The sequence below is a fragment of the Gobius niger genome (genome assembly GCF_951799975.1).
Source record: "Gobius niger genome assembly, chromosome: 20".
Lineage (NCBI taxonomy): Eukaryota > Metazoa > Chordata > Actinopteri > Gobiiformes > Gobiidae > Gobius > Gobius niger.
Window position 1 is genome coordinate 16,143,828 of NC_136871.1, and position 14,604 is coordinate 16,158,431.

The 14,604-nt window shown below is 40.0% G+C and overlaps 1 protein-coding gene across 1 annotated transcript; it reads right to left on the reverse strand.

Moving 5' to 3' along the window:
- Positions 1-3,785: 3,785 nt before the first annotated feature.
- On the reverse strand, positions 3,786-9,862 carry LOC306979649 (Krueppel-like factor 15). The gene is made up of 4 exons (XM_079578684.1): positions 9,693-9,862; positions 8,461-8,748; positions 6,672-7,509; positions 3,786-6,404 (listed from the first exon to the last, which is right to left on the reverse strand). The coding sequence occupies exons 2-4, from the start codon at positions 8,702-8,704 to the stop codon at positions 6,236-6,238; spliced, it is 1,251 nt and encodes a 416-aa protein (XP_079434810.1). The 5' UTR covers positions 8,705-8,748; positions 9,693-9,862; the 3' UTR covers positions 3,786-6,235.
- Between the last annotated feature and the right edge of the window lie 4,742 nt (positions 9,863-14,604).

Sequence of the window (14,604 nt, forward strand, 5' to 3'; positions counted from 1 at the left end):
GTTCACTGCACCTCGTATTACACATGATTACTTCATGATCTACTCATCTGTCGCATAAGAACAAAGTATTATTGGTGATCGTTTTAGATTATGAATACACAATAAAGCTCAGTTATCTGGCATTGATTGTTTGACGGACGTTGATACATCACACAAAATATTCGATACTTGTAAAGAGCAAACATGTTGACATCAAACTCATTTTGAGATCACTTTTAGCATCAAGCGTTCACTGCAATAAAAACAAGTAAAAGTGACGAGCTGACTTATATCTAACTTCCTTATACGACTAGGCTGAAAATAGGTTTTATTGATACGTGTAAATTGTTATTATACAAGAAGCCACAACGAGGCAGTATAATACCGTACTCGACTTGGTGATGTGAACGTCCATGAGAAAGCCAGTGGCTTAATAATAATAATAATAATAATAATAATAATAATAATAATAATAATAATAATAATAATAATAATAATAATAATAATAATGCATTTATTATTACTTGTTATTAAAAAAAAAAAGTAATTGGCTACTTGTCCATCCTGTTCATTTTTGATTACCCTTTTTCCTGACTATTTGCAGTGTTCATGAGAGCAGTTGCAAAGGGATTGCGAGATCAATGAAGTTCTATCTTATCTTATTTTCTTCAGCTTCATCCGGGAGCGGGTCGCAGTGGCAGCAGTCTGAGAAGAGATGCCTAGACTTCCCTATCCATGCACACTTCCTCCAGCTCTTCTGGGGGTATCCCGAGATGTTCACAGGCCAGTTCCTCCATGTCCTGGGTCTCACCCAAAGCCTCCTCCCAATAGGACATGCCCAAGGCAACCAGGAGGCACCCGAAACAGATGTGTGAACCACCTCAGCTCTAGTTCCCCACCCTGTGACAGAAACTCATTTCGGCCACCTGTATCCGTGATCTTGTCCTTTCGGTCATTACTCATAATTTGGTCAAAAGGACTGAAGGACTGTAATAAATAATAACGGCTTACACTTGTATTGTGCTTAACAAGCCTGTGTCACAAGTTTCTCAAAGTACACTGTGGCAGCAGCTTACCACAGCCGCCCTGGGGCAGACTGACCATTTGCCACGTGGCTATAATGTGTTGTTTATATCCTATCTCTTATTATGTCAGTGCCCTCTGCTGAACACGTGTGGAATTCATTATTTTATTTAAATCTAAGTTGCCCACAAGTGGCTGGAGTGAGCATACTGGTTATTTCCTTTAAAATCCATAACTCCGCTCAGTAATGGGTGAGAGACTTTATTTTGACATGCTCAAGAATTTGTGCACTACAAGTCAGGGGCCGGATTAAATCGTCTCATGGGCCGGATTTAGGCCACGGGCCGCCTGTTTGACACCTATACCATACAGCGCTTTGGGTGACTTGTCTCTTGTGAAAAGTGCTATACAAAGAAGCTTAATGATCCACAAGGGAAATTGTGTTGTCAATTACCATATGTACTGTATGTCTATTGTTCTATTCTGGTGGGTGTATGTCATGAAGACATATGGGGTCTCATTTAAATAATACGTTTTGGCTATTGACAATAATGTAATGAAAATGGCCACAGCTGTGATTGGAGGTTAATACAGGTGTTCGTCATATAATTAGAATATCGTGAAAAAGTGCATTCACTTCTGTTATTCAACTTTAAGAGTGAAACTAATATATGATAGACTCATTACAGGCAAAGTGAGAAATGTAGCCTTTATTTGTTATCATTTTGATGATTATGGCTCACAGCTTGTAATTTTTTTTTTTTTAAATCTCAGAAAATTTGAATATTTTAAAAATGTACTGTAAGCCATAATCATCAAAATTATAACAAAGGCTTGACATATGTCACGTTGCATCATATTAGTTTCACACTTTAAGTTGAGTAACAGAAGTAAATGCACTTTTTCTGACATTCTAACTACAGTGCCTCTCGAAAGTATTCATACACCTTGAACTTTTGCTCATTTTGTCATGTTTACAACCCTAAACATAAAGATTTTATTTTGATTTTTTTACTGAACGTTCACACACAAGCAACAGACAACTGTAAAGTGAAAGCGAAATGATACATGATTCTGTTATTTTTCAAAAAATAGAAAAGTGAAAAGTGGGGCTTGCATAAGTATTCATACAGCATGAATGAATACTTTGTTGAAACCCCCTTTGCTGTAATAACAGCACAAGTCTTTTGGGGTCTGACTCTACAAGATTTGCACATGTAGAGACTGACATTTTAGCCCATTCCTCTTTACAAAACAACTCAAGCTCTGTCACATAGAAGGAGAGTGTTTGTGAACAGCAGTTTTCAGATTATTCCACAGATTTTCAATAGGATTTTGGTCAGGACTTTGACTGGGCCATTCTAACACATTAATATGTTTTTATTGAACCATTTCATTGAAGATTTAGCTTTGTGCTCCGGGTCATTGTCCTGCTGGAAGGTGAATCTCCGTCCCAGCCTCAGTTCTCTTGCTGACTCCAGCAGGCTTTCCTCCAAAATGTCTCTGTATTTGGCTCCATCCATCTTCCCAACTATTCTTACAGTCTCCCCAGTCCCCGCTGAGGAAAAGCAGCCCCACAGCATGATGCCCCCCCCCCGTATATTTGACACTGGGGATGGTGCACTCAGGACGATGAGCAGTGTTAGGTTTGCTCCATACATAACGTTTTGCATTTGGGCCAAAAAGTTCAATTTTTGTCTCATCTGACCAAAGCTCCTTCTTCCACATGGAGCTGTGTCCTCCATATGACTTCTAGCAAACTTCAAACGGGATTTCTTATGGCCTCCTTTCAATAATGGCTTTCTTCTTCCACTCGTATATGAAGGCCAGATTTGTGTAGAGTAAGACTTATAGTTGTCCCATGTACAGATTCCCCCAGCTCAGCGGCAGGACTTCACAGCTCCTCCAGAGTTATCTTGGGGCACTTGGTTGCATTTCTCACCAGTGCTCTCCTTGTTCAGTTTGTTAGTTTACGTGAACGGCCGTGTCTTGGTAAGTTGGCAGTGGTGCTATACTCTTTCCATTTCTCAATGATGGATTGAACTGTGCTCCGGGAGATGTTTAAATCTTGGGAAATCTTTGTATAACTTAATGCTGCTTTAAACTTCTCCACAGCTTTATCCCTGACCTCTCTGGTGCTCCTTGACCTTCATGATGCTGTTTAGTGACCAATACACTCCGACCACAGCTCTGAGGACCTAAAAGAACAGCTGAAATTATACTGAGAGTAGATTACACACAGGTGGCCTCTATTTAACCGTTAGGCCAAGGTGTGAACATTCTGGAGTTATGAGGAATGTTTTAAAGGCAATTTAATGCACTCAGAAAATGCTGTATGAATACTTATGCAAGCCCCACCTTTCACTTTTCTATTTTCTGAAAAATAACAGAATCATGTATCATTTTGCTTTCACTTCACAGCTGTCTTGTGTGTGAACGTTCAGTAAAAAAATCAAAATAAAATCTTTATGTTTAGGGTTGTAAACATGACAAAATGTGTAAAAGCTCAAGGTGTATGAATACTTACGAGAGGCACTGTATATGACAAGCGCCTGTAGAGAACGCATGGCTGTGCTTTAAACGTGGTCTCAACTTTCTCAATTTCACTTAGATGCAAAGTAATCTCTTTTGGAAAACACTCTAAGCAAATACGCACGTCACGTGCACGCACGCACACACACACACATACACACACGTACACACACGCACACACACTTTAAACACAATGTTCACAAGATTCAAACACAGATTTTTCTTTCAGTTTATTTTAACAAATAGGAAAATAGCATTTATCGTATTCCAAAAGAAAAAAAAAATAGCCTGTGTTGGACAGACTCACAGAGAACCGAGAGAGATGATTAGTGATGTGGATATAGGTCAGTGGAAGCAGCCTGGGAGGCTCAGACAGATAAACATGTCTGCAGTCTGTCTAATGTGAGCAGGCCAACACTAGAATCACGGACACAGTATGGGTTCAAAATGTGTCTGCACTGATGCAAAGAGATAACACAGTAACTGTTGGATGCCGCTACATGCAGGAGTTCTATTGTTGAGTTTATTTCAGAGCACCAATACCACCCAGGAGGATACAGTTAAAAGTAGGCGTCTATAGTAAGTAGTAGCTGGTTCTATAGCCACATACAGTTATGTGAAGTCTAATGTGATGCACAAAAGAATGAGCACCATAATTGTCTGTTAAAATAACAAAGGGAGAGCTGGAACCGTCCGTATAAAATGTCAGTTTTTTGGCATTTTTATGTTACATTTTGCAAGCATGTTATAAGAGCACAACTGATTCTCTTTTTCACTAACACAAGTGCACTTGAGACCAGCATACCAAGCTTAATGCATCGTGGATGGGTAGATTGGGAGTCCAGATCCGAGACATTCCACAGATTGATCACGCTACAATCAAAACATGTAAGTGACCATTGTCCTCTCAAAAAACACCACTGACTAGCTTAATGCACTGATTGAAATCATCTGATAAAAACATCTATATAAAGGCTACAAGCTTTGCACATGTTATTTCATGTTCTTATTGTTCTTTACATTTATTCTGAGTATGTTACAATACACATGATTGAGAAGTAGTTAGCTGCCTGTTTACCTCTTGAAACAGTTAGCATCTCTTGCTTCTAAAACCAACCAAAAACATACAGTAGCAGCTACTGTAGTGTGTACTGAAAATGATAGAGTAGTACTTCACATCACATTTGCACCAATGAGCATAAGTTGAACATATAGGCCACTGGTTCTGCTGCACAATGAGAAAAGTTCAAAGAGCAATGAGCTTATAACGCTGTCATGCAGAGTGTGTAGTTTTCGTGTTGTCTCGGAACAAAAACTGGGATATCTGGTTAGAATCACAGTTTGAAAAGAAGACATTATGAAAAACAAAAACAGAAGGATCAAGTGACATTTGTGAGATGGACAAAGGCATCCGCTTGAGATCAGAACAATGAAAGGCAAACAGGCCAGGGGTAGGGAGTGGGGCTTGACAAGGCAATAAAGGCCAATATTAGATGCACTTTTTATTATGCATACGTTTTTAAATGAGCAATCAACAAAGCTAAATATCTAAGTGTTTGGTTGAGACTTAGTGCTTTAATCAGGATTTTACCCTTAAAATTGGTCATGACTCAGGTCATCTAAAGAGATTTCTTTGAAACCTCATAATCAAACGCATGGCATAACACTAAATAGATGCACTGGAACAAGGTACAAAATGTTTGGAAGCTTATTTTTGTGGACCCTGAAGTCTGGCTTGGTGGAAGTAAGTAGGGATGCACCAATTCTTACAATCCACACATCAAAATGATTTAAACCAGATTTGATTATTCTGAGTTAGCAGCTTGTGTACCTTACCAGGTACATTAATATTAAACAAGTTAAATTGTTAAAGGAAAGCAACAGGGGTTTCCCTGTCCACCTACCTAAGAAAAAGCCGTTGCTAAAGTCAGGCTCTATTGTGTGGTCAATCACAAGACAGCACCAACAAATAGTTCACTATGTGTTTTACGCGACTAGTGTGTTTCAGGGATTCAAACCAGCAGTGGCTGCAGGGCTGTACTAGACTACAGTAACCACATAAATGTCAGATTGTTATTCTCGTCTGTTGAATTGTATTTGAGGAAATCTCAAAAATACAAAGTCAACTGAAAAACTTTTCAGAATTTGATTTACTTCTTATTATTGACCTCGAGGATAAAAAATATACCAAATATATGTTTGGTTGTTGACTATAAAAATAGCAAATAATTGTGCATCAGCAGCAATGTGCAACCACATTTTGTAACATACAAAAAGAGATTTGCGTAAATGGCTCCATAAACAAGTCCCACTGTGTGTCATGCCATTATCTGATATTAATATGGGATTGGTGCATCCCTAGAGGGACAGTTGAAGAGCATATTGACGACAGAGCACCAGAAAACCAAAGTACTGTGAGATATGCCTCCGCAGACTGACTCCAGCTGCATTTTGTGTTGAAGGCCAGGAAATCCATTTGGATAGTTTTTTCCTGAGGTGACATAGTACTTGTAGCACTAATATGGGCAACTCACAAGGACCAGTTCAAAGTAAAAAGCAGTGGTAAAAACAAGGGGGAAAAATGAGAAAAAAGGGGGAGGACAGCAATTATTAGTTTCCCCTCGAAAGTTCGGCTTGTAAGCACCTTCAGGGACACAGTTCTGCCCAGGCCCTAATGGGGACAATGGCCCGACTAAAAGTGTCACATGGTGGTTCGGATAATCCGGCTAGGTCTGGAGCTTCGGTGCACCTTGGTGTGTTTAGAAAGATGGTCACTGCGAGCAAACTTCTTCTCACATAAAGAGCACTCGTAGGGTTTGATTCCAGAGTGGGAGCGGCGATGACGGGAAAGCTCATCCGAACGAGAGAACCTGGGCACAACAATAGGATAATTGTACTACAGAGCTTCAAGAACACTTTTTTTTGTTTTTTTCAGTGTATGCTTACACAAACATCATCAAGCAACACGTCTGAATGACTGTGTGTCAAAATGATAAAACCAGACCTAATTTATCAACAAGAAAGTCAAACACATTATCTGTGTTTTAAGGTGTATTAACAGTAAACTGATTTGTGCCATTCTTTATGACTGTTTTATTATAACTGACATTTTAATTGAAAAGGTTTTATAAACATACCTCCATCCACAGTCAGGCCAGCTACATGTGTATGGTTTTTCGCCTGTGTGACGACGAAAGTGCGCTTTCAGGTGGCTGCTCTTGGTGTACATCTTCCCACAGCCAGGGTGGGAGCACTTATGGACCCGCTCAGTAGTGGGCACTCTGGACATACGAGGGGGCACAGCTTTCAACACACCATTCCCCAGGCCCCCCACCCCAGTTACACTTGTAATCTCAACAGTCCTCATGGTGATGGGCAAGGGGGCAATCTTTACATACTTCTGGTCAGTTGTCTTGGCGTCTCCGTTGTTTAGAGATACCAATGTAGCTGTTGTTGTAGTGGCAGGGGGCACCTGAGGCGCAAGAAGAGTGACGTTCTGTCCGGTAGCACCCTGGAGTCCCATTACCAGGTGGGTAAGCCATATACCACTGGGGGTACCAGGAGAAGACGCTGCAGGAGTTTGGTGTTGGGTAAGGGATACGGGCTGTATCTGCAGGACCAAGGGGGCCCCAAGGAGCACTGGGGGGCTTGCAGTGGGACAGGGGGATACTGTGGCTGAGGGGGCAGGCTGTGCTGGAGTGGGGCTTGTGTGCTCAATCTTTGGGGTGACTGAAGTGCATTGTGGGGTATTAGTCTCAGGCTCGCTGACTGTCTCTGTGGGACTTGGAGGCTCTGCTGTAGTGGTGCATGGCAGAGGCGAGGCCTCCTCTTTTGGGGTGAGCAGCCCATCACGGACAACGTCCATCTTTTCCTTGAGGAACTCCTCAATATCCTCCAACGTGGGAGAAAATGGAGACGGCAGATGAAAGGGGAACTCTGGAAGTTTGGGTTCCTGATTGGAAGCTTCTTCCTCTCCTACAATTCCAAGAAAAAAGTGACTAATTAAGTGATTCTTTTGCATACATGCCGTTTATGTATATACAATATTAAAATGGAGAATGAGAAAACGAAGAATGAGGATAAATTTGAAGCAAAGGATTAAAATTGCACCAGGTGAACAATTTCATATTTCATAAGGAAATAAAAAAAAGGTTTTCTTAAATATTAAGTACAGTTGACAAGTTACACAAATTATTCACCTACAAAATTTATATACAAGATTTTGCAAGAAATGTCCATTTTGAACACACAATGCTGAAATCAAAACAGTGGCAGCAGCCTTATCCACTAGACCACTGCAAGGTGCAGTCAAGGTGCATTAGTTGCTATAACACTAAAAACAATGCATCTGGTTTTTCCAATGCTATTGTTGTGTCCATATCAAATAAATGAAATAAAGGTGCCAGCATTTCACAATAACGTTTGCAGTATTACTTTTCAGAGACCCTCTGTAAAACAGAAGCTCAGTGAGACTATCCTGGTTAAACAGACATACAAGAACAAGAAAAATCCATCAACAAAATTGATCATTGAAATAATTCAGTCATGTTGCAGATATTGGCCAAATCAGCATCTGATGTTTTATGAAGTTAAGATATTTCCCTGTTTACTATATATGTGGCCTTAATAGATGAATTCCAGACCATGACCCAAAATTATTAATTATTAATTATTATTATTAGTCATTTTAGGAAGGAATATCAGATACTTTGATGTTTATATTTGGTCCTTAGGCAAAAGATGCGACAAATGAAGAGGTAATATTTCCATGACTATTGCTGTCCAGCCATACTGCACATGCGTATACCAGCCTAAACAACATTATGATAAAGTTGTAACATTATAGTATCATTATTAATCACTATTAATGGTGAACTGGTCAGAAATATAACGGCTTGCAGAAACATGAACCATTTTGTTCCTCACCTGAAACACCTAGAAAAACATGCAATTTTGCACCCTCATCTTCGTCGTCGTCCTCCTCGTCATCTTCGTCAAGGGCGGAACTCGAGCTGTGCATAGCCCCCGGCTCACCCACCTCGGGACTGTCACAGGAGGCTGAGCTGCCTCCCTCGCTGCTCGCTCCATCTCCCAGACCCAGAATGAACAGGCTGCTGTCCCTGAACAGGTCATTCTCCAGACTCAGCGTTCTACTGCTGAGAGACACCATTGATCCAGGCCTATCACAGCCGGGGAAACTCTATCCAAGAAAAACTGCAAAGGAGAAGAGAAAGTGTTTGTTAATCAGTCAGAGATGTATCCTTATGTGGCGCAGAGGCAATGCATAAACACTCCATGTTTGAAGATTTAGCTAATACAGTCTCTGGACAATTACGTATGAAGCCCTTTCCTATAGCCAACTAATGCACGACCTGAGAAGTCCATTTCACTACAGATTTATGCTCACAATTTATTGGATAAGATTAATAACTGCATGGTCAAAATAGCCAAAATATCTTCAAACATAAAGAGGATTAGAAGCTTACAACACATGTGGTCCAGGTCGAATCACTTCATTACGTGTTTACATTCATTCATCCACATTACCTCGTTGTTAAAACCGCATATTAATCAACCCTTACCCAATAGACCTGGGCTGTGATGGCGTGATCTACCATTCAATTTGACTTCGGACGCTTCTAATGTTAGGAACGAGCACGACAAGACCCGTCTTTCAAACACTGGTTACGTAACGTGTTGATGAAGTGGGGCAGTATGTTATAGTAAAGCGCTCATGTGGGACACGCATGGCCGAGTGAGCGAGCTCCATTGTCATCGATATGGGTTCTGGGGTGTTACGTTAGCCCATACGTGTGGAGTCTACATCCTCATATGAGTAGAGTAGTATTATTATGCTACTTGCTGTCACAGCGTTGGCTAAGCACATGTTGCAGCTGGAGCTGGGCCTCGCTCCACGCAGCTTCGTAAACACGGGCCGCAGTGACGCGCCCCTACACGCACACGCACGCACACATTTGCAGGAAATCGGAAATAGGCCAGGCTCCCGAGCTCAAAGGCAGAAAACGGTGAAGTAAAGACGCGGGGCCCACGCTAAAATGGCACCGCCTGCACAGGAATTCTGCGCTCTCAAGTTCGGCCCGGACAGCGCTGGTCTGCACCGATGTGCGCAGCTACAATCTACACTCAGGTCAACCTACCTTGCGTGAAATTAGCTCCTGGCGTCACTACGTCGACGAGGTTTCCTATTCGGGTCTTTTTGTTCCCCTTCCTCGTCGTATTATTGTGGAAGCACGCTCATGTCCCGTCCTTGCCACGGGTCCATGTTGGCATTCCTTTTCCTTGCGTCACGTGACTGCATCGCTGTACAACTCGGAGGCACGGGTCCTTTTCCGCCAGCCTGATTGGCTGGCTGTTGCGGAGGCTCGCCCTAAAACACGCGCTACGATTGGCCCCTGCTCCATAAATTCGGGCTGCCATGTGTTGATAAAGGACAAGCCCTGCGAAAAAGGACACAATGTGGCCTATTGATACAAACATGAAACAACAACAAGCTTCATAGGGTCGATTGCAATAAAAGAAATGAAGTAACCCAAATAGCCGGTGCATCAAAAACTAAGGTGGTTCTCAATCTCAACTCACTGGATTTTTATCTTAACCTTTAGGGCACTCATTGGAAAAACTTAAAAAATAAATAATTTCATATAAATAATTTCAATTCAAGAGTGTTATTGGGGGACATAACACAAGTTTATTTCTGTTGTAACATTGAGGGGGTCGGTCACCTCCAATATTGTTTGCCTAAAATGTTTTACTAAAAATAACCTTTGGCAACATAAAAGCATAGTCCAAAGGTTTATTGGTTTAAATAAGGACAAAGCTAATTAACTTTACATTTAAGTGAACAGTGTGATCAAATACGGTGCCTCCCTTTTTCATGCTGTATATTTCACTTCTGTCCTCCAAAACCAACACATATATCATCACTTTATTCACCAATAAAATGTGTGAGTTTCATCAACTTACCAGGGTTAGTTTTCAAGTTATGTAAAGAAATGTACCATGAATTTAGCCAGACTTGGGTCTTTCTCAGACTCAGAGACCGGTCTCTGCTGAGTCAAATGCCACAATAGTAGTCTCTTCTGATTGGCTGAGTGAAGATTACATGCTTCTTTACCATATACTGATGTGCTGCAGGGAGTAAAGTGTGTAAAGTGTGCGGAAATTACCAAAAAATAGTCACTTGCCCTATAAATCCTAAATTTTCAGTGGCAAATAGTTCTCTGTTTAGTTAGACACAACTTCAAAGGGTCAATTATAATGATGACTTGCATGTTACTATTTCTACAGTCAGTTGTTCAATGCCATTTTTAGGCCATTCATTTGAACATCATTTATTTATTTTAATGCACACTTTGTATGAGCCTATACTGTCATGTCCAGACAATTTCATCCTCAGATTCATGCTACCAGTAGTGTATTCTTTCTGACACAATTTCAGACTGTGGTAGATGCAGCTGATGCGGGGCCTCTTAGAATAAAGTTTAAACTAATCAAAGTTCTAGCATAGATATTGAAATATGCCATGATTACCAGCTATGCACAAAAAATGCCATTTGGATGAGAACCTAGTATATTTAAATCTCACATTTGGCTGCCTTTAGTTAACATTTCCATGGAGACGAGTGGGAGACGTTACGCTTCCAGTAAAGATACAAGTCAGATTTTTACAGTTCAGAAATCTTAGACACCAAGAAAGATCAGTGGGGAGCATCACAAGCAGTCAAACCTGAGAGGAACACCTGAAAGAGTCCAGACTGCAGGTTTTGATCCACGTTTTTTGTGTGTTGAGGTCACTTTCAGCTGCTAATTACTATTTTTCCACAAAAATACTTAAAACACTTAGTTTAGGCCCTCTGGTAATCATATGTACCCATACACACAGTATAACTATCGCAACAACGCCCACATTGACAACTGTTGGAAAAATAGTTGATTTGATGAAATACAGTGCAATTGTCAAAATTGATTTACCAAATTTTCTTAAAAATGAAACGTTGATTAAACAGATTAAGTGATTTTTTGCAGTATTTCAGTGAGATTTAAAAATGAAAGTTTTAAAGTAAAGTCCATTACAAATGCCACATTCACAGGAATGACACTTTTCTTTGTTTGTTTGTTTGTTAATTTTTTAGTTATTCCACAACAAAAATATCTGTAATAAAATAAATACTTGCATTCTACTCTATTTAGGTGAAATGCTACTTTAAGTTCATAACCTTAACCATTCTAGCCTCAGCACTGTTCATTGCGAGGAGTTAATTACACTTATTCCAGTTAAACTGCGTTTAGTCAGATATTTCCATCAAATCTGGATGCCAAGGTCAAACTTTCACTGAAGAGATTATGCAGAGATTCCAGCATGGCAACATCATAGAAGCCAAATGAGTGTCACCTTTGAGTTGTTATGTGCTTTGACGAGAACACTTTGGAAAACACGCATGTGATCAGAAGTTTACTTTGTGGACTGGACTGAGCCTGTATAAGACCCCTGTAACCTGTGTTAGAAAAGCATCTGTTGATAAGTCCTCAACTCATTTAAACTTCACTTTGATGAATACTTCCTGGATGACTGAGAGCTTGCACAAACATGTTTTGGTACCTAGTGGTATTGGGCATTTAGATAATCCCACTGATAATGCGCACCAATTAACAGACCACAATGTAGTCAGCGAGGGAAAACACACAATAGTGTTCTGAATGGAAGTGTGAATGGTTTTGTTTTGTTAGGATATGGGACAAACAATAGCCTATTGGAAACAATGACGCCTATTATGATTAATAAGTGATAATATGATCAGATTCTGCAAAATAAAATAGTAGTTACTCCAGAGGCTTTTAAAGATTGCTGAAACTAAAGACAATTGAAAATGTTCATGGTTAAGGCTATCGTAAAAGGAGCCTTGAAGCTCACGGTCATAGGAGCAGATGCGCGAGCCTCTTGGGGACGATTTGCTGCCCTCTGGTGCTTCAGCGTAGAAAAGGACAATAGTAAATAGAATAGTTTTAGTTTTGTGCAGTCTCAGTGTTGCAGACACCGATCGTTTATTTGAGCGTTTGGCATATACTACCATTGTTAGAGTAAATAGTGGACGAATACAATTATTTCTCTATGGATGGGATGTGCCAAGTTTGCAGTCTTATGGCCAACCATTTTCTGTTGGGACTGAGGAGCAGCAGCTCTACTGTGAGTTCTTGACAAGCAACTAAGGCCCTGGAGATGAACAGCTAGGGTTATATGACACATTATAAATCTGTTGGAGTTTATTTCTCTTATTAAAAGAGTGAATGTTATATAAGCAAGTAAACACTACTTAATTGTATCAATGTGCAAACACCAGCTTTTTACATCAGCTTAATGAGCCTTTAGCACTGACAGCAGTTACCGGTTTGACTTTAACAGCTGTTCAATCTTCTTCACTGATGAATGTTGGTACAACACTGAGCACAAGGAAGGCTGCAGCACCACGTGACAGCTGCAGCTGTGGGAGGTGCATGGAGGTCTCTTAGCAACAGTACGCAGCAGGACTTTGCCTCCTTCTTACAACTTTGCACACAACTCATTTTTTTGGTTGTGTGATAACATGTTAGGTTAATAATACCTTTACAAAAAGGTGTTTGCAGTTTCTTGAGGGATTTTTCCATAACTGGGAAAAGGATACTCATCTCAGCAGGGAATTATCTGATAAAAGAAAAAAAAGAATTTATTTTTTAATTTAAAAAATATATTTCTCGTGTGTTTTAAGCCTACTGAAGTACCGGTATGCCATAGGTCTATATTTAAAGTTTGTAAATGACATTGTTTTATGTATTGTGTTTAGTCTACCTATCATACTTAAGTATCTGCTACCTTCAGATGTTGATCTGATTGTATGAATTGCTTGATGGTTGGATTCATAAGGAGAACTGTGGTGTGAGAGTAGGTATGAATGAGTTTACTGTGATTGTTGTTTATTTCTGATCCTTTTATGTTGAGGACCCCCTTGCAAACGAGATGCTGCATCTCAAGGGGCTTTTTCCTATAAATAAGTATAAATGAAATACAAATCAACAGTTCACCACAATTTTTTGGAAGTAAAACTTAAGCAAAGCGATGAGTGAACCAACAAACATGTCCAACCAGAGTAACTCTCAAATGGCCAAGTCTTTGTGCTGTTGTCACAACTTTTTAAATGAGACTTCAAAACATTCATTAAACAGGAGTTTTGGATCACGAGTCACTTGGTCTGTTTTGTTCTTCAACAAAAACAGCATCACATAATAGGATTATGAATCATCAATCTCGAAAGGACCGCCAAGCCTAGTGACCCCAATAAATGCATGTTAATTACCCCCATGTGAACTCTGCAGAGGCAGCTAGTGGAGGCCATGGATACAAATATGGATTAAGTTATATGGTATATATGCCAAAATAGATACACACATATACTTTGCCTATTTACTTAATTGCCTAGATATCATGGATCAGTGATATTTAGTTTTGCATTGCTATGTGTAATGTATTCTACAGGTTAATGTACAAAACAGATTATCTGTATAAAAAAGTAGGTTGCCTTTATTAGAAGCTGGGAAACCAGAAACATTATCAACATCAGTTAATATATATTGCCATTACCAGCATCAAAATGATCATTGCTCCGCACCATTTCCACAACATGCAAAAAGACTCCGAGCTCCTTTTTTTTTTATACAACTCCAATGTGTCTCCTGTAGGAATCACAAGTCGGCTTACAAATAGTTACAATGCCAGTACAATAAAGGTATGGATAACAAATAAGAAATTAAAATGCATGAGTGAAGATCTGTGCATCTCCAGTGTTAAAAGCCCCAACTGCTCACTTCTTATCCAATTGCTATAGTTGGTAACAAATGGAATTTGGTTGCAATTTCTCTGGCCCATAACATACTTGTCTGGAAAAAAACAAGAGGCAGAAACAATCAAATGTGCTTATGAACAGAGAGGTCGGCTCAAGTTTACATCCATATTGTGTTCTTGGGACTAGAAGCTATAAAGAAATGTCAAAGGAGTCTCCCAAGATCACAATACCAAAT